Source organism: Podarcis liolepis (assembly GCF_965112155.1).
Source record: "Podarcis liolepis genome assembly, chromosome: 3".
NCBI lineage: Eukaryota > Metazoa > Chordata > Lepidosauria > Squamata > Lacertidae > Podarcis > Podarcis liolepis.
Window position 1 is genome coordinate 26207548 of NC_139557.1, and position 26597 is coordinate 26234144.

Sequence of the window (26597 nt, forward strand, 5' to 3'; positions counted from 1 at the left end):
AGGTTCATGTCATTTGAGTGTATAAGCCCAGAAGTTATTTTCCATCTGCTTCATACTGTTGGAGAGTTTTTAAGGTTGCATGGCTTGAAATCTCAACTCTCCCCTCTTTCTTTTCTGCAGCACAAAAAGAGAAATCCAAGCAGGGAAGGAACGTTTTCTAACATTCAGAGGCACAGGGAGAATTTCACCAGCTTGGCAGCCACCTTGGATTTGCTCTGCCCTTTTGGAAGAATCGCACAGGGAGAGTAATACAATCTTGCTGCAAAGGATAAAGCGGGCACAATTGAAAAACTGACTCTCACATCCTAGCCGAAAGAGAGTCTGGAATCAGAACTGTTGGTTGGTGAGCACACTCAAAAGCATCTGTAAAGACAGCACACATATTCAATTTCAGCTCCTTGTCAGCTCAAATCGTCCCAGCTATCTTCCAGCTGAACAGCAAAGCTCTTTCAGTCTTCCCAACCAGGTGTTCCTGAGCTGTATCTCGTGTCCTAAAAAGATGAGAATGCAACACCTAACAGACTAGAATTCATGATGCACTGGACCTGTAAACCTCCCTGTGACCTTTGGATGAAGGGCGGTACAGTGGTACCTCGGGTTACATACGCTTCAGGTTACATATGCTTCAGGTTACAGACTCCGCTAACCCAGAAATATTACCTCGGGTTAAGAACTTTGCTTCAGGATGAGAACAGAAATTGTGCTCCGGCGGCGCAGTGGCAGCAGGAGGCCCCATTAGCTAAAGTGGTGCTTCAGGTTAAGAACAGTTTCAGGTTGAGAACAGACCTCCGGAACGAATTAAGTACTTAACCCGAGGTACCACTGTGTATGAATTTAATAAATAATAATAATAACAAACAACATTTACCAGCCACTCTTTAATATCACATTGTAGGCATCAACAACCAAAAAGACAGTGGACTTAGGTTCACATCCTCCTCCTTCTTTTAAGCTTTGCACTGCAGAGGTGAGAAACATGCAGCTTGACCAGAGAATCCTATGTGTGAGAATATGTTTGTTCTTATTTCTCCTTGGCGCTGTTTCGGCTCCAAACCTGTCACCACTCACCATCTGAGTTTGCTTTTAGAGTAGGGGTGGTGAACTGCTTCCAGTTGGTGGGCAAGATGCCTTCGTCCTAGCCCCCAGCCCCGTGGGTTTTTCTGACAGGTTGGCAGGCTTGGCAATCACCCAGTGTGAAGCATTTCCCTTTGCCTGCATGGTTTGAAACTGAACTGTGTGTGCAAAGGCATAGCGCTTTGCAAGTGCTGGAAAATCAGCTGATCACCCGTGCTTGCAAAGCCTTTTCAGCAGAGAGCTTGTGTCCTTACCTGCCCCACGCCTGATGACACATAAGGTGTCGGGTGTATGGCAGGTAGATGTGGTTTGGCCAAAACGCCTCCTTGTGGACTAGGGCTGGGCAGTATCTGATTTTCAACATCACAATATATCACCAGCTAAACACTGTGATATACCGATATATCACAATACCAGTATATCATGATATTTGAAATAAGGATGGATAGAGGCATTGGCTGGCTTCACGGTTTTTCCCGTATTGTGATTTTTGCGTAGTACATACATGCACACACCATGATTCACAATATATTGCCAGGTCAAAAATTATGAAACCAGCATCACAATATGGACTTCAAACCAGTTTTGGGTGATATATTGCCCAGCCCTAGTGTGCACCAAATGAAGACATCTGCCAGGCCTATTTAGGTCTATGGGCTGGAGATTATCTAGCATTGTATGGGGAGGGGGTGATGATGACTTCTATCCTTGCAAAATGTTCAGGCAAGACTAGCAGTTGTCTTCCCAGTATAATGGATTTACATTAAAATTCATAGCTACATAATGAAGTCTTTGACATTGAGCACAACTTTCTCATGAGAAAACACAAAAACAATGTATGACATACGGTACTTTTAAAGAAAAGAAAGAAAAAGAACACTGGCCAACTGCAAACCTCCAGCAGGGAGCCTTTTCTTTCTGCTTGTATTTATTCCAGTCCAGCATACGCCAAGGTAGTACAGAAAAAGCTTTTATGGAAATTCTTGCCTGCGCATTTGAGAAACAAGCTGCTAACGAATCACACTTGCTCTGCATGTAGTTTGCTCGACTTGTGCACTGTGTCAGAAGCGTTTGCGTTAGTTAATCTGTGAAAACTGGCAGCAGCCACATGATCGCGGAAGAAATGCATCCAGCCTTTTCCAGTGGGGATGCCAAGGCTTACAAAGCACCAAACCAGCTTATGGAAACACCGTACAATGTCCTAGATGCTCTCCCTGCTACGGAAAATAACGTAAGCCTGCGGGGTGGTGGGAGAGAGACCTAACAGTTACAAAAATATTATTTTAAGTGTATTGGTCTAGTGTTGAAAACTGGACGGAATGTGCTGGAAAACAGGTCAAGTGTTCAAAAGTAGTCGGACTCGTGATGGCACAATTTGGCGGCAGTCCTGCATCCAATTAGTCATGTGTTAACAGTCTTTTTGTTAACAGTCTCCTAGGACTGAAAGTGGTGGGGGAAGGGGGGTTTAAACTGCTTTTCTCTTCCTATCCCACAGTAATTTTCACAGTCATTACATAGTTGCCTGATAAAGAGCTTGAAGTGGTCTAACACGCAGTGTTCATCTGGCAGAATTGTTGAAAGGGCTTGTCTAGATTCCCCGAAGGAGCCTAACCTGCAATGAACTACATGATCACCACATTATTTTAATAATAATAATAATAATAATAATAATAATAATAATAATAAAAAATTCTGATAAATGTATCGGTGATTCACTCACATCAAGCCAGGCATTGCTGTAACATGCAAAGAGCACCTCATTTTCAACCCATTTCTTAACGTTTGTGTCAGTACACGGACCTGTGGCACAACTTCTTTTTCATATGACTTTGCACTAAGTGTCCTGCAAGTGAGACACAGTTCTCTGACGTGCTTTTGTAGCTGTATCAAATTGACAGGGGAGACACTGAAAATAAGCCGCTCATGAGCTGAAGACCCACTGGTACTGAGAGCAATTCCTCTGCCTGCTAACCAAAAACATGAGAGAGACACCCTTTCCTTGGGAATAAGGAGAGTATTTGTTAAAAAGAGTTGAAATTGTATCAGGTGTTTATTTACAAGGGAGCTCATTGTGCATAAAATGCTCATTAGGGATTGCACAGGGCTTTTGTTCATTAAACAGGTACGATTAGCATCATTTCCATTCTATTTAATGAGAGCTTTTGTAGTTCAAATATTGGGTCGTTCCTTTCCCAGCTATTCCTGTGAAAGTCTTCATGGAGTAAACAGGCTTTGTATACAACAGTGCCGAGGCTATAAATGGATTTAGTGTAATTGTTCAGTTAGACTCCCAGTTACTGCTAATGTGCGACAGAAAACCCGACTGCATATCCATTTAACCAACATAGTGTTGAAATTAAAAGCACCGCAGGACTGATTGGGGGTCTGCGCATGAGAAAATGACCGAGCAGGAAATCAATTTAGAAGTGTCCCACATGTTGCAGGCAAAGTCAATCATCTGGGTATGATTATGCAGGCATCACATAAAGGAAACTGCATTAAATGGCTAGTAATTAAGTCCAGATTAAAGCCCTGAAAACACTCACTCATACACTTAGCTTTGAATTCAAGGAGGCTGCAGTTTTACCCTGGTTGCAGGATTAGAGCCTTACATATGTTTTGGAGCTCCATGAAATTGTGAAAATGGAAACTTTGCTTGTAAACGTTTTCATCCAAGATGCTTAATAATGCTTTTTTTCTTTTTCTTTTCTTTTTTTGTACGTGTGTGGGAGTTACGGTATACACAAATGCTTTGTGAAGACATACAGGAAATACATTACATGGCAGGAAAGGAGCTGTGTTGTGAAATGTTGAAGAGAAAAGAATTCTGCAGATGAAATGATTGCACCGACTTCCTGATTTTTGATCCAGCTGCCCAATTAAAAGAAACTGCCCCTGGAGGATAGGCCAAAATGGTACGGGTTAGCTTATTCTTTACTAAACCTTTATAACAACGCTGCATGAGGCTGGGCGATGTTCCGGAAATCACATTTCATCATTTGTTCCACTGAAGAGGGGAAACATGGGAAGGGTACATGGGATGGGTGCTGTAAACTGTAATGCCCACTTGTTGTGTGAACATTTATGGGGAGTGGAAGGTGGGAAAACAGAGCCCCACTGGGTCCATTGGAAACTTCCATGGGTGGATGTGCTGCCTGAAGTCAAAGTACCCCATAATACAGGATCCGTTTGTATGTTTCTCCCAGCTAATATGAAACACATCAGTGCAGTAAATTAATCTGCATGTGTTTATAAAATAAATGCACCTTTTAAATATTTCACGGTTGGAAGGCTTAACTCAGAAGATGAAAGACAAAATGCATTTCAGAGCATCTGAGAGCAATTGTGGCATCTGCAGGGTGGAGATTTGAGCAGAAAACCCGGGTAGCTACAAAGAGCATTACTGAATGCTATTGGATCAGCCATAGTCCATAGACTTTTCAACCTTTCTGAGTCCACAGCTCCCATTCTTTCTGTGGCTCCCCTGTGGGGAAATGTGCTCCAAGCCTCAGAAGCCCAGTTATGTCAACCCTTGCCTGCAGAGCCAGCAGCCCCTCACCTCTTTTTGAACACCCTCCTCTCCTCTCCTCTCCTCTCCCCTGGCCAGGCACCATTTGCCTGGGGAGCATGTAGCTGCTGCAATAAACAGCTGTGGAAGCCTTTGAGAGGCAGAGACATGAGAGGGCATCAGAGGAGGGAGGGAAGGAAAGAGGGACAGAGGCCAGTGTTGCCCATGGTACCCAAGCATCATTCAAGGCATCCCAGGGTGCCACGGCACAATAGTTGAAAACCACTGGTGTAACCTATCTGAGTGTTGTTGGAAGAGGAAAAGGGTGGGCTGCTTTGTGAAGAAAGAATGGGATAAAAATCAGATAGATTGCAAAAGTAAGTGATTCACTTTTAATTTGGGATTAATTTCCATTGGGATTTATTTCCACATAAGCATGCATGAGTTTCATCTATTTGGCAAGAACACGTGCTGGAATAAGCTCCATAAAACTCAATGGCTAGGATCCAAAAAGCCAAGAAAATAGTTCTCCAAGCAGGGAGAGGCTTGGGGTTTGCTTTCCTCCAAAAGCAACCTGTCCCCTTTCCACGTGTATCAGGGCAAACTGTGTTTGGAACTGAAGGGGCTTTCAACAGTAGTGGTTAGCTTTTCAAAGGACAGAAGGAAAATATTCACTGGGCTAGTGTAAGCCTCTTGTGTAAGCCCAGGTGGGTTGTTGTTTTTTAGGCAAGCTTACAAAGCTTAGTCAAATTTTAAATTGACTGAAAATAATTGTTTTGATGCCAATCCATATAACATGGAAGCCAATATGCTGGGACTGCCTGCAAGCCTGAAGGCTGATATTCTTCTGAGAACATGCTGCCTGGCAAGCAATTACACAGCATAAGATTTAGAATGAAAACAAACAAACCAAAAGTATATGGCCTCTCTGTACAAAATGAACTTGACAGGTGAATTATTAACTACAATAAATCAGTCTCGTTTGCAACCTAGGGTGCTGCCTGGGCAGAATGGAAATCACCTTGTCTAAGCAAACTTCTCGTTTCTTTATGCGAACAATGGAAGAGCTACCGTATTTCTTGCAGAAGGATTCCGGACATCAAAGCGAAATATTTCATTTGTGTGCAAGAAGCTTCAAGTAAACCACATTTGGCTTTTCAGTGACTTGATTTGCAGTTAACAGCAGTGATCTGAAACGAACTGAAATCTCCCCTACAAAGAATTTACAGGTATGTTCATTCATGCCAATTAGCCAAGATTTGAATGAATGAGTTACAATACAAAACCATGATTGAAAGCCAGCAGTTATGTTAAAACCAAAATTGATAATTATGATGTGTCATATATATATATATATATATATATATATGCACAACTTTACAAAAAAAGAAGCAAAATTCAAATTTGAATTGATGCATTGATTTGTTTGTTTCAGTTAACCTCTAAACCCAAAATGTACATATAGGAGGCTTTCTACTCCATGTACATATGGGAGACATTTAACTTTTTAAAAACCTTGAAATCTGGATTCTGTTAAATCACACACTGTGGATGCAACTTCCTAAGGCTGTACAACGCCATGTCTTCAATAAAGACTCCATTAAATGTTAAAAAGGGGGAAAGGAGGGAGGATACTGTGACCTGGCTCTATAGTCCACTGCTTCCAACACAAGAAGCATTGTTTCTTTCCCCTGTTAATCTTCCTAAAAGGTATACCCTCTGAATGGGGACTGCCAGCAGCTTTTCTTCTGGTAATTACTATGAGCATCCAAGAAAAGAAAGCCAAGAGGTCAGGGAGGCAAAAGAAAAAGAAAGATTCCCCTTTTCCAAATATGCATATTTACAAAAAGAACCATTTCATAGCTGAAATTCCTTTGAAAGTTGCTGCTTTCCTGAATTTTATATATATATGTATCTCCAAAATACTTCTAGACTGGAAAGTGGCACGGGCATTGCACAACAATTAATCTATTTTAGCAGCTTTGCAATGACTGCTTTGTATCTGTGCTGAGAGGTGAGCCGTTTCCTATGTGAACTATGCTAGAGAGCTCTGAGAGGCTACAGCCAGCTAGCCAACGCTTTAGGTGGGACACCATCCCAATTCTCCATCCATAGTGGTGCACGCACGTGTTAATTTGGTAAACTTCTGACAGTGGCTTTCTGTTTGTTTCTTTAGGTGCAAAGAGGCTGTTACACATTTTTCGCCTTGGATTAGCCTCTGCAAGTTAAACTGCAGCCGCAATCACTACCACCACCAATGAAGGCTGGAGACCATGCACCTGCTCTGACCCTTCCCTTGGCAGAGGCCTGGTCCTGCCGATATTCATCAGAGCAAAGCACTGAGATAAACTCCAGCCGGCCTTCCCAGAGCTAGGTCAGTTCTCATAACGTCAGAGGACTTTCTGGCTCCCCCGTTTTCTCTTTTTCCGGCAGGGTAAGTACAAACGGGAGAAGGACCCCTTTAGTATCAAATGGGGCTTTGAGAAGTTCTGGCTCAAAGCTCCCCTTGAGTCCACCATCTGCTTCCACCTCACCATTTTGGGACAGGGCAAAGCACAGCATTCCAGTCCGGTTGACACAGTAGATGGCGCTGCCCAAGGCGGCACAGCGGAATGGCTGCACCAGGTTGCCACCGGGGCACAAGGAAGCACACTGACTCCAGTGCTTGGCCACCGAATTGTACCGGAAGACCTCCACCCCACCGGCCTGCCCCGGCTCCCCACGGCTGCTGCTCACGTCGAAGCGGTAGATGAAGTTCTTGTAGGACACCATGTCGGCGGAGCGTCGCCGGCTGCTGTTGTACGGGCACTCCTGCCACTCATCCCGCTTGGGGTCATACTTGAGCAGGCGGTAGAAGAGCGACCCGCCTGACACGTAGATCTCCCCGTTGCAGGTGGTGGCTTCGTGAGCCACGGCAAAAGCCCCTTTCGGCAGAGGAGCCACCGGGCTCCACCGATCCGCCCGGGGGTCGTATTTCTCCACCGTGAAGAGACACTCGCCGCCCACCGCGTAGAGATAGCCGTCGAGGGCCAGCAGCTTCAGCTGTGAGCGAGGCTGCCCCATGGGCTTCACCTGGCTCCAGGTGTCCGTCAAGGGGTTGTAGCAAAAGACCTTGTCAGAGAGCCTGGCGCGGGGTTCCCCTGGCCCTGTGGAGATGCCCCCAGCCAGGAAGAGGTAGTTGTAGAGCACGCACATGGCGCACCCCTTGGCGTTGGCCTCGTCGGGCAGCCGGGTCAGCACCCTCCACTCCTTGGCCGCCTCGTGGTAGCTGTAGAGCAGGTAGCCACCGTCGTCCAGGGACACCACGGAGGAGGGGCTCTGCGGCCTGCTGCTCTCTCGGCTCTGCGGCCTGCTCCCGGCGTTGAGCCTCTCGAAGGCGTCGCTCACCTCGGCCACCAGCAGGCAGGGCTTGCCGGCGTCGAGGCGGCGCTGCAGGATCAGGTCCCTCTCGGCGCCGCTGAGGCGCCCGTAGACGGCGGGCTCGCGCAGCACCTGCAGGTAGTGGTCGCTCATGAAGCGGTAGGCGGCTTCGCGCAGCTCGGCCAGCCGCTGCTTCTTGGCCAGGCCCAGCAGCTGCAGGCAGTTGTCGAGGCGCAGCTGCGCCCTCATGGCCTCGGCGGCGCAGTGCAGGGCGCACGGCATCTGCAGCACCCGCGCGCCGCTCACCACCTCGGCCAGGTTGTCGTGGCGCACGTCGCCCATGCGCGCAGTGTACACGTAGTCGAGCAGCAGGCGCAGCGCCGCGTAGCTCACGCCCTTGACGCGCAGGATGTCCCTGGACGAGCGCGCGCGGAAGTAGTCGCTCTTGGCCGCCAGCACCGCTTTGTGCGCGCGGATCCGACGGCCCGACACCTCGATCACCAGGTCGGGCTCTTCCTCCGGCTGCGTCCCCCCCGGTGGAGAGGCGCAAGGGTCTTGCAGGAGCGCTTCGCCGACGGCCTGCGCGGCAGCCGGAGGGGACGACGGCTGCTGCTGCGACGACGACGATGGCTGGCTGCTGCTGCTGCTGCTTTCCCCTCCACCTTCCTCCTCCTCCGACTCGGACGCCGCGTTGTTGATCTCCCACTGGCTTTGCACCACGCGGCTGCCTCCGCCGCTGCCCGCCGACGACGGCGAGGAGGCTGCGTCGCGCTCGGGTGCCGGGGCTTTGTCTCCGGGAGAGCTGAAGCACAGCGAGGAGCTGAAGCCGCAGGGCGCGGGTGATTCGGCGCTGGTTCCGCCGCTGCCGAGGATGCCGTCCTCGCCGTCTGCCGCAGCGCGCCGCTCCATCGGGGCGGACGGCGGGCTGCTCCTCGCCGCCGCTTGCTCGCCGCTGGCAGCTTTCCTTGGCGACGCTAGCTGCGCCGGCTGCGCCATCTCCATCTCCCCGCAGCGCGCCTCGACCTCGCCGACAGTCCCATTCTCACCTGGGGGAAGGACACAAGACAGCGCTGAGTTCTCCATCGGCCCTCGGAAGGCTCTCGCCTGCCTGCCTGCCACCCCCCCCTCTCTTTCTCTGTCTCCTGCTTCTCTTGCCCTCCCTCGCAGGCACCTCCTTTTCCTCCCACTGCCTCCCCTCGTGCTGCCTGGCAGCTCTGGAGGCGACTGTGGACGCTCGCTTTTGCTCAGCTCTTAGGTTGGGTTGGGTTTTTGTTGGTTTTTTCCCTTCCCCTTGGCGCTCGGTCAATTTCCGCACTAGTTTCCCAGCCGTCGGGCTTCTCTCAGCAGCTAGAGAGCCGCTCACCGCTGAACTTTTGAACTGCCGAAGGGTGTATATAGTTCAGCTCGCGCTGTTTGATCAGGTCACAATATCCCTGAGTGGCATTGCAAAGCCTACATACAGTATAGTAAATTATCGCACGTTCTAGGGAGGTGGGGCCGGAAGATCTGTGCAGGGGATTTCCTGATACCCAGCTCCCATTCTTCCAAAGTCATTTTATGGCATCCTCAAGATGGCTTTATATCTTCTCAGTAAATCACATGGTTCTGCAGTGGATCAGAAGTGGCTATCCACTTTCCTCATTTCCAACCCTTCCCCTGAATATTTCTGTAAGCCTGTCTACCCTATTAGCAAAGTCTTGTTCTCACCCTGTCAAGCCAAACTTAACATTCTGCACCAAGGCAAATTTAACCTCTGGAGATTATGCAATCTAAGCAGAGCTTTGTGTGTTACATGATTTCTTCCTCCAAGTTCTAACACTCCATGCTCTGAGCCAGCTTTTAGATTTCACCAGGTTATCACCCTTACTTTCAAACTGATCTGTATAGTCTTGAGAACTGAAAACTTGCTGCTTTAGAAATGGAAGCATTATACCTGTTTTCAATTGATGCTCTGGTTAACAAAATCTACACCATCCTCCCTTTAACATTTCTAAGGGCTATTTCTGCACAGAAGTACAGTAATAATCTGATGGTCATGGGCCTACTCAGAAGTAGCCTGAGTTCACCAGGATTTACTTCCAACTAAAGGTGCATTGGTTTGCGGTGAGATAGCTTCTTTGCCAGATCCTATCTGTTTTTACTGAGAAGTAAGTTTCATGAGTTTTGATGGTATCCGGCTTCTACATAAGCACACATTATTTTGCAGCCTTAATTGCACCAAGAAAACTGCAGACTTAAGCAGGAAAGCAATGAGTCCAGCAGGCAATTCATACAATAACAGTAGAGCACAAAGTTCAGTTCGGAGCCTGTGGAATGAGTTTGGCCACACACTGAAACAGTCATACCTCTTTAAATGCTTTGATGCATAACTAAGACTCCAATCTGTGCGGGGGGAGATTTGACTATACGATTTGCAATTGGGAAAGACTTCTGAGAACTGGTAGCTTGAGTGCCCAGCAAAGCTATTATGCAACTAAAATTCAGCCCACCTAAGACTGCACCATCTTCCAATCACTCTTGTATGTGGCCCTGCTTTTTGAAGGATGACCAGTAGCAAACAACACCAAACAGGAACCAGTGGTGGTGTAGTGGTTAGAGGACTAGGACCTGGGAGACTAGGGTTCAAATCCCCACTCGTCCATGAAGCTCACTCGGTGGCCTTGGACCAGCAACTGCCTCTCAGCCTAATCCACCTCCCAGGATTGTTGGGGGGATTAAATGAGGAGTGGTAGAACTATGGAAGCCACCAGGCTGCATGGAGCAAAAAAGGTGGGATATAAATGCAGCAAATGAATAGATAAAATAAATGTTGACATTGTAGTGCTGTATATGATCAGCCGCTACTATCCTCTCGATACTGCTGTATGTACATCAGCTGTGAATGGAAAGAAAGCAAGGCATTCAGAAGAACCTATGGCACCACACATATTGTTGGGCACCAATTCACATCAGTCTGACCTTGAGTATTTTTCAAAGGTGATGCAAGAGTGGGCAGCCATCCATCAGGGAGGCTGTAGTTGCAAGCAGACCCTACATCAAGCAGAGTTGGACTTCTAAAGTTACTGTCTATCTCTGATGGCAAGACTGCACAGCCTTTAAGCAGGAACCGATTTAGCATTGGGTTATCAGTCTCCTATTTAAATTGTGGTTTGCCCATAGTATAAGCCTATGGAAAGATGGGTCTGTAAAGGCAGAATAATGCTATCTAAGGCTAGTCCATCCAACTTGTCAACTAAGTGGCTAACTGATTAAATCATCTACTTGTGATTAAGAATCAAGGGACTCTGACTTCCCCTTTCAATAGTGCAGGATCCTTGTACACACGTACACACACACACACACACACACACACACACACACAGGAAGGATAATTCTGCAGAATGCAGCTTTTACAGACACTGCAGTAATGCAATGGGAAAAGCTGGACCTCATGATGGCCTGGTGATACAAATGTTTAGTTGGAACTATTGATCAGTTAATATTTGCTAATTGGTTGACAGCTGAAACTTATAAGAAGAAGTTAATGGATGGTTCTGCTACCTGAAGCTCTTGTGATCGATGGCATCCTCAGTGCTCCTTCAATGGACTTGAGAATGTGGTCCTTTATTATAGTAGTAATAATAATTATTGACTATCAGTGGGCATTGAATATCGTCATTCCAGAATATATTTCTGCAGTTATTTCAGTGGAATAAATTAATGGCAATACTGTACATTTTCAGAACATTTTAGGGGGAGATTCTGTTTCAATCTCCCCCTTGGGTCAGCAAGCTGGCACGGGAATTTCCTTCAATCAGCGTCAAAAAGGTATTCCATTTCTCAGCGATTCACTGTGCATCTTCCGTCCACCTATATGATAAAAACAGTTTTGGTTATTCAGTTTTAAAAATGAAACAATTCCACATGTATTTTGTCTGAATTGATTTCCCCAAAGTAAACTTTTATATCATTACTGTAGTTTAGTTTCCTTTAATGGTGGATTCTGTATCTCATAAGCTAAACCAACTTTCTTTTTCTAGGTGTTCCTTTAATACAGTATAGGACCCAAAACTGTTGTTTGTTTTAGAGTTTGCCTACTACCTACTGGAATAGAAGATTATAATGCTCCTATCCGCTAATTAGGAGTGTTCCATCCTACATGTGTGGTGAAACACATCTACTGGGCAATTAATCCAGCAGGCATGGATGTGGAGTTTACATTTCCACCCACATCAGAAGATGCATCCAGCCCATGCAATGGGACCAAGATGAATACTGCATTCAAACCTGTAAACCTAAATACAGCCCTTCTTTGAAGTATCACATAATAAGACTGTGATCCTCTGCTTACTTTCCCTGGAGGAGACTGACTGATTTCATAAAATTAAGGGCCAAACTAGACATGGCATTTTTCACATCATTTGCCCTTTTATAGTTGTTTAAAAGAAGAAACTGACATGGCTGGACCCCACGCTGGACTGCGATTATGGCCTGGCAGGAGAGGGGAGATAACCCTGTATCCCCCCCCCATCAGAATCTCCCCCATTTATGCAATGGGAGGAAAGGTTCCATGAGAAGTGAAAGGAAGGATATCGATGTAAGAAAATAAATAATGGTTTGGTGCTGAGCTGAGACCAACAGTTAAGTTGGATACTCAAATCTGTTATCTAAAATTATAGCCCAGCATTAAAATACGCATATTGACAGTTTGCCTCGAATGGTATCCCAAGCATCTACAGTGGTACCTCGGGTACTATTTACCGTATTTTTTGCACCATAACACTCACTTTTTTCCTCCTAGAAAGTAAGGGGAAATGTCTGTGCGTGTTATGGAGCGAATGCCTGCGGGTGGCAGGGGGGATCTGCTGCAGTCGTGAGCAGAGGATCCATGGTTCCCCTTCCTTCCCTCCTCCGTGGTTATAAAGCATGGATCCACATGGATCCTCAGGATTTTTGCATTGGGCTACTCCAAACTCACTGTCAGATCACATGTCTGTGGCCACACCATGAACCACAAAAATCATTCACCCACTGTTTCGTTTAGAATATTTTTTTCTTGTTTTCCTCCTCTAAAAATTACGTGCGTGTTATGGTCTGGTGCGTGTTATAGAGCGAAAAATACGATAATTTGTTCTTAACCTGAAGCACCACTTTAGCTAATGGGGCCTCCTGCTGCCTCCGTGCCACCGGAGCACGATTTCTGTTCTCATCCTGAAGCAAAGTTCTTAACCTGAAGCACTATTTCTGGCTTAGCGGAGTCTGTAACCTGAAGCGTATGTAACCCGAGGTACCACTGTATTTGCAAAAGCAAAAGCAGCAAATTTCAGCATTTGAGCCATAAGGATCCCATGTTATTCAACTGACTTACAAATCTGGTTAGTTTAAAGAAGCAGTTCAGGGTGTTCTTTATCATGGTTTTAATCAATTGTCCAAAAATCATGGCACCTTGCAGGGTTTTTTTTTATAGAATACCCAATAACTTCATAGCAGAGGTGGTAACTCACATTCACCAATTTTATCTATATTTTGCTTTCCATTCACATTTTTATTTGACATGTAAAACATGCAAGTCGGTTATCTTTTGTCAGCAGTGAATTTCATTTCAGGTGGTTTTGGTCTCATGGTTTTGTTTTCTTGCATCCACAGTTCATTTTTTAGGATTTTCTCAGTTTGCCTTCCTCGCCAGAAAGAAAATCATTTTCCTTGGAAAGTTTGTGGTCCAGGTTTGGCAGATGCTTTACTTTCCAAAAAGTCACTTTCATTTTTAATTTCCAAACTCAGTTTCCAGCCTAGGCTGTGCTTACGAAACAAGCCAATCCCGCAAAGTCCTCTTCATCGAAGCTTTGCAAAAATGAGAAAAAAACTCTTAAGCAAGTACATGCAGGACTCCTAAAGCTTCTTAAATATAGAGCAAAACCTGAGCATGCACATGCATGCACACACCAACCAAATCAAATCCAGCTTTAATGATTAGTTTGCATGATGTGCCCACAGAATCTTCCTGCATACGTGGGGGAAAGCTTGTGGTACATTTCTGTTAAAGATGGAGAGCCTAGCCTGTCACCTGTGAAACATTTCATTTATTAAATAACTGAAGACTTAATGAATTTGTAGATTTTTGTTGCTGTTACTTCTGTTGATTTAGTCCGGGATGAATGGAAATGTCAGAAGACAGCGGACATGGGAACCTCCAGCAACCCTGAATTGTGCTGACAGTCTTGGTGGTGAGTCACTAGCAATATCCTGGACCTGTGCCCCCTCAACGAGCAAACAGAGACTTAAAATTGGCAAAGAAAGTCTTGGCAATCATAAGCAGCCTTCTGAGATTGCATTTTGAGCAAGAGAAGTGTTGTTAATATACATACGGAAGGTCATATTTCCTAAGCACTTGCCTACCTATGCATTTATTCGCCACATGTTCCCCAGTTTTGCTTTTTCCTGTTAAAACAGCGCGGCCCTTTCACCAAACATCTCTCCACATTTCCCAGCCACACACAGATGTGAATGTGCCAGGCACAGCTCATTAGAATCAAAAAGTGTATAACCCTCTCATATAAGATGTTTGCGTCTCCTTGGTTTGAACGGAACTTTTTATATAGGAATGCCTTATTCCAGATCAAGCTATCCATGTGGCTCACTGTCTACTCCAATAAATGTCACTCCCATTACCTTTCATCCTTTTTAAAACTGGAGATGTCTGAGATTGGACATGGGATCTTCTTCATGAGAAGCATGTGTTCCACCACAGAGCTATTGGTCCTCCCCAAATGGAATTTAAGGCTATCCAGGTCTGAAGCAATGGGTTTTTCTGTTTTGTTTATGGAAGCACCACCATAGTTTAGTCCCATAATGAAAACTGGACACATAAGAGCTGGAAGGGACCAATGAAGGAACATGCAACTGTTCCATGTTTGATCAGACCTGCAACCTTGGCATTATCAGCACCACGCTGTCACGAACTGAGCTATCCAGACTGACTTACAGAAGGTTTATTCTCCAAGTCTAGTCTCAGTTGTGTGGCCCATTAAAAACCTATAACTTTACAAAGAAGTAGCTCTCAAATGCTCTTGTCAACAAGACTGTGGATACGGGTTTGTAAGACTAATATTTGCTAAGATCTTACGTTTCCAGAAATGTTTTTAAATTATTGGATATAGCAAACTGTCCTTCATATAAACATAGAATAAAACAAACAAACAATGTCAAAGAAAACAAAATTGAGAAGACCTTTTACAGCATAAAGGCACTGATTCAAACGGCTGAATCCAGACATAGTCATGCTTAGAGTAAATAATGGTAATAATTCAAGGGTATACTCTAAGCAGGACTAAGTTTAGAGCCAACAGAAACAATTTTTAGTCCTGCTAATGTCAACATGAACAAGTTAAAGCATGTGCTGAACTCCCAATGAAACTGAGGGTGTTTCGTACCCGAAAAAGATGTTTTAGCTGAGTCAACATGAAAATGAAAAGCTGTATTTTGCTTTGTTTTTAAAAACTGCCCCATCACCAAACATTTTAGAGAAACTGCCTCATGGGAAATTTCAGGAAGGAAGGGTTTTTTTATTTGGCTTAAATAAAGCAGTGGTCAAAACTGCACTTTGAGCAATTTGACTTAACTACAGGATGTGTCTTAAAGAGATTGTGTCATTACATCTACTCTCAAAGTGCTTATTAAACTTCTTCATTATCCATAACTGGTCGTATTATTATACTCCCAGAGTGCTTGAGAAAAGTACATTTATTCCATCTCGTAAGTATGAATTTCTCCAAACAATCTCTATGACAACAAAAACTAAGCTCCCAGGAATAAATTTCCCTGATTAGGACCACACATGCATAACTACACATAGAATAAGTTCGGTGTGTGTTTGTGTGTGTGTGTGTGTGTGTGTGTGTGTGTGTGTGTAATCAGAGAACAAACAAGCTGCATAGCCCACAAACCTCCTGAGTCCTGAGCCATCTTAACAAGGCATTTTATTACAAAGTAATGCCAGCCTATCACTGTTTGTAAGGTGAGAATTTAATTCAACCCCTGATCAGGTCCTTCTTTCTGAAAACACGATGGAACAAACCTCTCTCGAAAGGCAGGTCAAGCTGTGTGTCTTTGTTTCCTTCTGGAGAACTCTCATTTTCAAGCATGAGTTTAACAGCACTTCAGCCTTAAGCAGGCATTCAAATTACTTTTGCACAAACATTCGCATGAGGGAGAGGGCTGCCCAGACCTGCGCAGCACATCACTTGCGTCCCATTTACAGCCTTCCATTAGTTTGAGGGCAACAGTTTGATGCAGGGAGCCTCCTCTAACCAAAAAGTCTCCTCGGGTGATTTAAAACAGTTAAATTGCATAGAAATAGAGAAGTCTCCACGATTCAGACTCGGGAGCATCTTTGGATGGTGGTGATGGGGCTGTACTGTGTAGAAGGACTTGGGGGGGAACCCTTCTCTCTCCATTTTCTTTTTCTTCTGACTCCTGTGGCACCTCACTGTTCTCCTCACTGGCTGCTTCATTTTTTTCTCTCTCTCCCTTCTGCTTCTATCCTCCCTACTTTCCTCTCTACCTTCTTGGTCACTCAGCTTTCTGTTCAGCTGCTCAGGTACCAACCCAAACCTTGGAAAACACCCAGAGCTGAAAGAGGAAGTGAGAAAAAGCACCACTCTTCCAACTTCAGCTGCTTCATCTCTATGTGTTTCAAGGGCGGACAAGGTAAACAGCCCTCGCCACCTCGTGACAAAGGGGACAGAGGGGTGATCAGAGGCTACACAAGCACCAGGGGAAGTGTTCAAAGGTGTTGGGGAGCTTCAGAGAGCCCATGCATCCAGCCCACACTCTGTCCAAATGTTTGCTTCTAGTGTGCTGAACAGAAACATACATTGCTTCCCTCTCCCTGAACCCTGCATATTGGAACTGGTCATAATAAAGGTGCTGTTTGAACACTGGCATTTTCCAGTCAGCTAACCACCACTGAAGATGCTTCAGTATCCTTTAACTTAGCAGTCAATTACTCTAGCATGATGCAGCAGGATTTCACAGTGCGAAACCTTATCCACTAAACAGCTCAGCACTGACTACAAAACCTAGCCAACATGAGCAGGCAGAATTTTTATTATGTTCTATCAACAGTGCAGATCAGGAGATTTTATCAGCTGACCTTAATAATAATTCAAGGATTTTGAAAAATGAAGGCAGAGCCAAGAGTCTCCCTTTCAAGTCTCCCTTTCTCCTTTATGACTGCCCAAATTTACCTTGCTAATTTTATTTTCTTTGTTGTTGTTTAGAATCATAGAATTGCATAGTTGGAAGGGACCCCGGACACTCATCTGGTCCAACCCCTGCAATACAGGAATCTCAACAAGCGGTCTGCCTTCCAATTTGAAACCATAGAGGACCCTGCTTAGCATTACAAATGTGCTAGCAGTTTTATTCCTGCATCACTTTCCATAGAAAAGTCAGTTCTGCAAGAAACAGACCCAGAAATCTTGTGGATTAATGGTGAGTGACTTAACACGGTGTAATCTTGGCACAACTCTAGCCAGCTACTGGGCCAAAAAAAGCAAACAAATTTATCATGGATTCTCAGAGAAAGGCTGTCCTTGGCTGTTGGGGATGCCATGGCAATCAGAAAGAGAATTCAAAGCAATGGTTTAAAATATACTTGTCTGCAAAAACTGTACTGAACAGCCTATCTGCTGAGGAATGCAGTCAGTAGTAATGTCCATTTCTTTTGTTCCCAGGGAGGAACTAAATAGCCAAAAAATAGGGATTTGGGGTATTTGTCATGGTTGGTCAATGAATTCAAGTTAGAGGTAGAATGAATAGATAGATAGATGCCCTCAGCCAGGATTGTGGAGATTTCCCTGAATAAATTCTATTTTTTTGCATCAAACTAGAGGAAGTAATTTATTTATTAAATTCATAACTCATCCTTTCTCCTCGAGAAGCTCAGCGAGGCAATGATGACTACTAGCCACTCTCTGACCCTGCTGGACCATAGTAGATGCTGGACCTTTCAGTGGAACCTTGTTAGTACTTATCAGTTCTGCAAAGGTAACCATTAGGTCCAGTCGTGACCGACTCAGGGGTTGTGGTGCTCATCTCACTTTATTGGCTCAGGGAGCCGGTGTACAGCTTCCGGGTCATGTGGCCAGCATGACTAAGCTGCTTCTGGTGAACCAGAGCAGTGCATGGAAACACCGTTTACTTTCCCGCCAGAGCAGTACCTATTTATCTACTTGCACTTTGATGTGCTTTTGAACTGCTAGGTTGGCAGGAGACCGAGTAACGGGAGTCACCCCGTCGTGGGGATTCGAACTACCAACCTTCTGATGGGCAAGTCCTAGGCTCTGTGGTTTAACCCACAGCACCACCCGTGTCCCTTCAGTTCTGCAAAACTGATGATCAAATGTCAGTTCCAGTTTGGAGGGACGACTTCAGCAAGGACATGAGTTAAATTCATGCTCATAATCTGTGCCCTCCTGTTCACCACCTTATAAGAACCAATGGCAGCAGAAATGAATATAGGAGTAAACATGCCATCTGGAAGCTCAATTCACATTCATTTGAGATACAAGGGGGGGCGGGGAGTCACAAAGAGGAAGAGATTTCTCCATTCCTTTGACACACGCATTCACACATTCCTGTGGATCCCTATCCATGCTACCTTAATGGCGATGCAGACCAAACTGCTCCACTGCCCATTCATATAGCAAACAGGTCACCATGCATCATAGCACATTGTGCTCCATAGACAGTGACATCACTCTGCCCAGGTCTATGCAACCCCAGGTTGAGCAGACAACAGCAGCCTGTTCCCTGAGGACTTCCTCCAAAGAAAAGGATAGCGGGGACTGAAGGAGCGTAAGGCATTATTCGCATTCAACAAGCACTGTCTAGGATGGGAACTTTCAGCCTTCCAAATATTATTGGACTACAACTCCCATAATATCCAACCACTGGCCATGTTGGCTGAGACTGATGGGAGTTGTAGTCCAACAACACTCCTGGTCTAGTAGCAGCACTTGTTGAGCTGTAACAGTTTGTTGCCCACTTCTGGGGCTTTGGCGCATTTGCAAATAATAATAAAAAACCTGTTGTGGGCCTCACACACACAAACATCACAACCTATTATATTGGCAACAATGGAAAGCTTCTTTCAAGCCTAATTTTTGGTTTATAGTAAAAGAGAAGCCTGCATGCGCTATAGAAGGTATCTGCAGACACATGGATGCCCATGGGTGCCCTGTTGGCAACTTCTTGTTTAGAGGCCATGGTTTACTCTGAGGGCCGGGGATAGAGAACCTGTGGCCCGCAAGATACTGGACTATAGAGCATATCACCCCTGACCTATATGCTAAACTGGCTGATGGGAGCTGGACCCCTAAATGTATGGAGAGCAACAGGCTCCTCATCCCTGATACGGGCACACAGCAGTGTGCAGGGGATTGTGGGATTGTGAAACAAGCCATTTCTTTCCACCCAGTCCAACATAAGCAGCCCCTTGTTATCCACCCTACTTGCTTTATACTAGCATTGCACAGGTTGCAGGGTCTCAGAGGTTTGATGGACAGGCATGTGCCTCTCTTCCAAGCTGCCAAGTGGCTTCTCCCTAACCCCCGCAGAGCTCCACTGAACTTGTGTCCCACTTCCAAGAGAGTTTATGTAACAGACAGAGCCCCGGGCACCACTTGTCAAATTACATGCTCAGCATGAGGCTGCTGTTTTAAGGAAGGTTCCTCTTGAATAAACAATCTGGAAAATGCAGCCCTTGTCATTTAACTTGAGACCGTGTGTGTGTGTGTGTGTGTGTGTGTGTGTCTAAAAATAGAATAATGGAAGCCTCCATTTGACTTGAGGAAGAGAGGCTCTATTTAACACTATAATTTGCACACTGGAGGAGGTGCCTACCTAAAATAACAAATAGTTATGCAGCCATACCTAGAGAGCACTTTGCTCAGCACCCAGCAATTAACATCCTCTTCCTGATTGGGCCTTTTGGCTGGGACACTTATGCCAACCACAAAATACTATTTGCCACTGGAAATTCCACATGTGAATAATTAAAATCAGTTAATTTTTGTCAAGATGCAATCCAACCCCTTTTCTAGAAAAGTATCGTATTTTTACAGTGCATTGGAATATTTCAGTAATAATAATAATAATAATAATAATCTATTATTTATACCCCGCTCATCTGGAAGCACGTGTAGGAAACACGTGTCACATGCTAAAAGAAAAGTTACTTCAGATATTCTCTTAAATAAACCATAAAGTGCTTTTCTTCCACCACCTTATTATATACTAAAAATAGAATTTCATGTAGAATTATGTTCATAATTCAGGAGCTCAGAGGGAGCTAACAAGAAGAATGTCTGGTTTTCTGTTCTGTTGAAGGGAATGGATTCTTCAACTGCAACAGAGCGTTCATAGCTGTGAAACAGTATGATGGCTGTAGCATCCATCTCTAATGCACAGGACAAAGTAGGGTTGATGTGCTCTGTTACAGTGTGACCCTAAGCACATTCACCCAGAACTAAGTCCTACTGAGTTCAATAGGGTTTATTCCCAAGAGGAGGGCAGCCTTATGCTGCAATCCTGTATACACTTGAGTAAGGGCTACTAACTCAGTAGGACTACATTCTGAGTAAATGTGCAGTATTGCTGAGTAATACTAATAGATAGAGGATAGAGGATAGAAGATAGAGGATAGAGGATAGAGGATAGATGATAGATAGATGATAGGTGATAGATGATAGATGATGATAGATAGATGATAGATGATAGATAGATAAATGATAGATAGATAAATGATAGATAGATGATAAATGATAGATAGATGATAGATATAGATGTAAAATCTGCAACCTTCTGAGATCACTATGAGATTCTTTCACTGAAAGCTTATCTTTAGAATTATTTAAATTAGAATGTTACCATGGACACATGTCCTCTGCTTGCACTAGATTCTTTGCTCAGAGGTAAACCTAGGACAGTCCCAAATACTGTATAATTTGGCCTTCATGGAGAATGTGGTGGATAATGGCCTTTACTACAGAGCTATGAAATGCCTGTGACTTGGACCTGCTTCATATAATCAGAGATAGAGAAATACTGTACACCGTGAGGTCATTTTTGTGCATGCAATGTAACATAACATCAGATGTTGCAGCAGCCAGCCAGCCAGCCAGCCACACAATGTGTTCATTCACTTCACTGCTTCTGTCCCTGAGGCGAAATGGTGTCTCCTGTTTAGGCATTGGTACAGTCACTCATCCAGCATTTCCCCCCTTCTTTGCTGTGGAGGTGGCAAGGGGTGGGGGGAGTGAATTTAGCAGGACTCCTCCTCTCCAGTGACTTATGGTGTTTTGCGTTAGGCTAGACATAAGGCAACACCTCCCACTTCTCCATCGATAAAGAACTAAGGGGGAGAGTGCCTGAGAAATGGTTTATCATGGGAAGGGGGAGCAGGGTAGACCCCACACAGCTTAACTCAGAACGAAAAGGTGAAATCCTCTAGAGAAAGAGTAGGAAAAGGAATTTCCTGCTGGAAAGATACGTAGCCCAGATCCACAATGCATTAGTTATCAACAAGGTTAGGGCTATATCCTGACTGTTGCTGGAATGAAGGGGGAAAGTATTGTCAAATATCTCTGTTGCTCTTTGTTAGGAGTGCAGGGTTCACAACCACACAATGCAAAGCAGGACTTAACATTTGAGCAACCACCCCAGTGGGGCACTTAACTCGCAAGCTCGGGAGGGAAAGCCTTCAGCCTGCTGCATTATGACCTTTGCTTTCAAATGGATCCCCTGGGGTGGAGGGAAGCTGCAGCTCCTGGTGTGAAGGGGTAGATGCATAACACACTTGAGGAGCACTTGCTTCATTTAAATATAATAATAATAATAATAATAATAATAATAATAATAATAATAATCCCTCATTTGGTTTTCACTTTGGGATTAGGTATAGACAGCAGCAGTTGTTTCCAAAGCTTTTTTGTTTTTAAAGGAAGATCATTTGGTTCAAATGTATTTTGTACACAACTATCATTTCTTTCTGCCAAATAATCTAATAATTGCAGCGGGGGCTGGTTAGCAAGGGGAAACCCTGCTAGAAAGAGGTACCTAGAGGTTTCCAAGGTTCTTTATGTAGAGGAAATTACTTAAATTACTTATGATGTTGATAAACCCCCAGGAGTAGATTTGGATAACTATTTATAGCTTGTAAATTCACTCGAAGGCAGCTGAAACTATCTAAACCGGGGGGGGGGGGAGTCAACATGGCGCACCCCAAATGTCACTGGACCACAACTCCTATAATCTTGGACCACCAGCCATGTTGAATGAGGCTGATGTGGGAGCCAGAATCCGACAACATCTGCAGGGCACCACATTGGTTAGCCCTGGTGAAGACAGTGTGTAAAATACAGCTATGCATGTCTCCTGAGTATGAGCTTCCTTATGGAACTGGACAAGTACAGAAAAGGCCACCTCCTTTTGTGTGGCTGAATGGTGCACAGGCCCAGTATAAAACACTCAAGGGAAATCAATCTACAGTTTCATGTGCACTACACTGAGATCATGGACCACTTATAAACGCCATCTCCAACTCCTCAAAAGATTCCATCAATGGTGTCTCTGAAAAATGTTATACATCACTTGGGAAGACTGGGGAATGAATGTCAGTGTACTGGAAGAAGCAAAGATCACCAGTGTCGAAGCAATGATTCTTCAACATCAACTTTGTTGGAGTGGTCATGTTGTTCGGATGCCTGATTATCGTCTGCCAAAGCAACTACTCGATTCCGAACTTGAAAATGGAAAGCGTAATGCTGGTGGTCAACAAAAGAGGTTTAAAGACTCTCTCAAGAGAAATCTAAAAAAAATGTAGTATAAACACCGACAACTGTGAAACACTGGCATGCGAGTGCTCCAGTGAGAGAACAGCCTTTACCAAAGGTGTCATGGGCTTTGAAGACACTCGAACTCAGGACAAAAGGAGGAAATGTGCTAAGAGGAAAGCATGTTTGGCAAACCCTCACTGTGAAAAACTCCCACCCAGAAACCTATGTTCCCACTGTGGAAGGACGTGTGGATCCAGAATTGGCCTCCATAATCACAGACTCACTGTTAAGATCATGCTCCATGGAAGACAATCTTACTCAGCAACAAGTGATTGCTGAGGAAGAAGAAGAAGAAGAAGAAGAAGAAGAAGAAGAAGAAGAAGAAGAAGAAGAAGAAGAAGAAGAAGAAGATCATATCCTGTACTGTGTTGAGTTTGTGTGCCTTTATATATATAGACACACACATAGCCATTCTGCACACAGGCAATGAATCTGAAAGCAAACCAGACATTCCAAGCTGCTTATGATACAGCAGTACCAAAGAACTCTACCGGCGCCACTACTTGAAAGACATTCCAAATTCTCACAGCATGCAAAGCTGCCATGTCAGGAAGAAAGCTAAGGTAGAATCTTTACGGGGGTGAGGGTGGGTGGTAGCAACTGCCTTGCACACTGATATAGTCCCAAATTCAATCCCCAGCATCTTCAGCTAGAGCTGAAAGTGTCTCCTGTCTAAAACCCCTGCAAGCCACTGACTTGCTACAAGGCAGCCTTCTCTGCTCCTAGGACTACATCTCCCAGACATGACAAAGCTTTGCATAGTCAGGGAGAGCTTAAATCTGAGGAGTTTTCAAGTAAGCAACACGTGTGCTCTCCTGCACATGGGTACTGTTGCTGGTTTGTATCGCTCAGTAATCAGTTGCACTTAGAAGAGGTGGGCCCTAGAATGTAGAAACATGGCGGAACTGATACTAAACATTTATGGGTCCATTTCAGTCAACACAGGGCACTTTTAACTCAATAGGACTTCCTCCTGGCTGCAGTGTAAAAAGGGTTTGATTGGATGGCATTGTTTATTTGCAACATATCAATCAATAGGCCCCATCTTCCTTGAACGAAGTTGGCACTTCATCATTCAGATAGTACTGGTTTATACTGCCCAATGAATCACTGGGAATCATACAGAGCATTAAGAAACTATATTATTGATTACTACATCAAGATCTGGAAATAGTTCTTACTCTTGTATGTTTTATTCTCCAGGAATAAAAATGCTAAAGATGTTGATGTATTTAGTTTCTGATCTAGCACCAATTTATAGGTCTCTGCCCCACGGAACATACAGCAGGGAGAAAGGAAAGTAACAGGAGAGGTGCAGATACCATCATATGTACGTAGGCCACAATCCTACCTGCTTCCCTGGTGTAAATTCCATTGAATTATATGGAGCTTGCTTCATAATAGAGATCCATAGGATTATGCACTGTTAGGCTTCCTGTCAGTACAACATGAGACTCCTCTGAGTCGTGGGACATTGAGCAAAAGATTCCTGCATTGCAGGGGGTTGGACTACAGCTGGACTAACTAGGCAAATGCATTTTTGAGGAGGAATTTCGAGTTGAAGGAAAAAGAAGCAGAACCATGTAAGTGTAACGTATAAGGAGCAAGGAGAGCATGAGCTGAAGCCAACTAAATCAAACGCAGAGCAGACCCACTGAAATCACTGGACCTGATTTGAATGGGTGATTCTGAGCATGATTTAGTTGGCTACAGCACCATGTTTAGTACAAACTTGGGGAGTGGAGGGTGGGGAATAAAAGTGTTTCCTTTTGTAAGGCTGCAATCCTGCACCCACTTGCTAAAGAATAAGCCCCACTGGTCTTAGTTATGGTGAAATATGCACTGGGTTGCTTTGTACATTCTAAGTCAGAAGGAAAGGACTTTAATATGAAACGGTCTTCTCTCTTGCAAATGCCCACCCAGCAGCTGAAGATCTCAGCTTTGGAACAATGCTGTCAAATCCCTGAGCATTCCAACAGGCCTCTAAGAAAAAAAGCAGAAATATTGCAAATATGAAGTTGAAGCTCCCAGCCTGGGTTTAAGCTCAGGAGAGAGGACAAGATAATATGCCTGTGCATATGACGGAGAGCATGCTCAGTGCAGCCGCGGTGTCTCACTGTACAGGCTAAGCAGCGAAGTGGATTAATCGGGATTGTGGGAAAGCGGGCGGGGATGGGGGAGCATGATGAGAACTGACATAATTCCACATCTCCATTGCCACACACATTCCGCTTGTTGTCCTGGCTGCATCTCTTTCTCTCCCGTTCCCCACCCCCTTCGACACATGTAACAACCCTGCTGCTGAATTAACTGTTGCATTATGTGCGAGGAGACACCGGAGAAGCAATTCCTCCGGAGGGAGCCAGGAAATGTCAAGCGCGCGCGCGCCTTTCCTGCATCTCTCGCCACGCCACCCACCCGCGAGGCGAGATCTTTCGCGCAAAGTGCGTAATAACAGGCATGTTTCCAAAACCGCGATGAACATTAAGTTCATCATGCCTGCTGCTGCGTCTGTTTCGTTGCAAACCTCGCCGCCGGCCTTCGAGAGGGGCGTTCATATCCCCCCGTTTCCCACTCACCATGCCTAGTGCAAAAAAGGGGGGGCAGCGGAAAGGGAGAAGGGAAACGCTGCGCATAGCTGTAGGAGTGCACAGGCCGCTCGCAATTACGCACGCCAAAGAACCGCAGGAGAAAGAGCAGCGGGAACCGAGAGCTCCAAAGCTACTAACCTCAGCTTGGGCCAGGCAGGCAGGCAGGCAGGCAGGCAGGCTTCTCCAAAGCAGATTTCACTCGCAGGAGCGAGGACAAATCTCAGTCCGTTCCAACCTTTATCCTCGGCGCCACCTCCCCTGGAGCACAAGAAGGAAGCCTCGGTCGGTGCCAAGCGCCGCCAAATCGCGCCTTCTTCACTTCAGCGCAGCCAGGAACGCGTCTGGCCGAGCCGTGCAGTGCAGCGCCGCAACTGCGGGAAACATCCCTCGTTTAGACGAGCCGCTTGGGGGATTTAAACGAGCAAGGCTCCCTAGTGGTCGTCGTCGTCGTCACCGCCACTACCGCCGCCACTTCTGGGCGCCGGGAAAGGGGAGTGTCCTCGCTGCTTCCCGCGTGGCGAGGAGCCGCATCGCGCCGTCGTCTCCGCGCACCGCGGGCAGGCGGAGTTTGGGCAGGCGGAGCGCGCACTCCCGCGCTAGGGTCTGCAACCCGCGCGGCGCTCTGCAGGTTACTTGGCTGGCGCGTTGCAGGTCGGAGGCTGGGATCCTTCACCAGGGGCTGGAGGAAGAATTCCTTTGTTTTGAGGCCGTTTCTCTTTACAGCGCTCGTCTCCGCGGCGCGCACGCAGAGCAGCCTGTCAAGGGCTCCGGAGCCTCGCCATGCGCGGCCCTGGTCTGGGTCACGTAACGTTGCGCGCCGGGCGGATGACCCTTTGTTTATCCCCGCCCGCCGTCGCCCTGTTAAACATTCCTCTGGGTTTGCTGAGAAGGTGCCACAGGGTTAAACGGAGCTTACGCCCGTGTAAATCTACATAGAACTGGGTGCACCCTTAAATATTTGTTCAGTAGCTTTAAAAAAAGAAAGAAATCAGCCTCAAGTAAAACTGGCCTCCTCGCCCACACCCTTCTTGCTTTAGTACTTGAGAAAAGCAAATATTGCAAACTTGTTGCTGCCCACGCTGCAAAATAGCAGCTACTTGTCACACAGTGTCACAATCCGAAGCTCTTTGGCTTTAAACCTGTGGCTGGCACTCTTACTTAACCTTTTAACAGGACAGAAAGTATAGG

General features: G+C 45.5%; 1 protein-coding gene and 1 long non-coding RNA gene across 4 annotated transcripts in view; one reads left to right on the forward strand and one right to left on the reverse strand.

Moving 5' to 3' along the window:
* LOC310703501 overlaps nucleotides 1-26597 on the forward strand; it is a 419307-nt gene that overhangs the window by 23399 nt on the left and 369311 nt on the right. The window lies entirely within an intron of this gene.
* Nucleotides 1985-26337, reverse strand: KBTBD11 (kelch repeat and BTB domain containing 11). 3 transcript variants are annotated; one of them, XM_083495593.1, is made up of 3 exons: nucleotides 25548-26336; nucleotides 11657-11791; nucleotides 1985-8988 (listed from the first exon to the last, which is right to left on the reverse strand). In XM_083495593.1, exon 3 carries the CDS (start codon nucleotides 8942-8944, stop codon nucleotides 6965-6967), a length of 1980 nt encoding a protein of 659 aa, XP_083351719.1. In that variant the 5' UTR covers nucleotides 8945-8988; nucleotides 11657-11791; nucleotides 25548-26336; the 3' UTR covers nucleotides 1985-6964. The 3 variants fall into 3 exon arrangements, with proteins under 3 accessions (XP_083351719.1, XP_083351718.1, XP_083351717.1); XM_083495592.1 differs by having other exon boundaries at nucleotides 11483-11791; XM_083495591.1 differs by having other exon boundaries at nucleotides 1985-11791; nucleotides 25548-26337.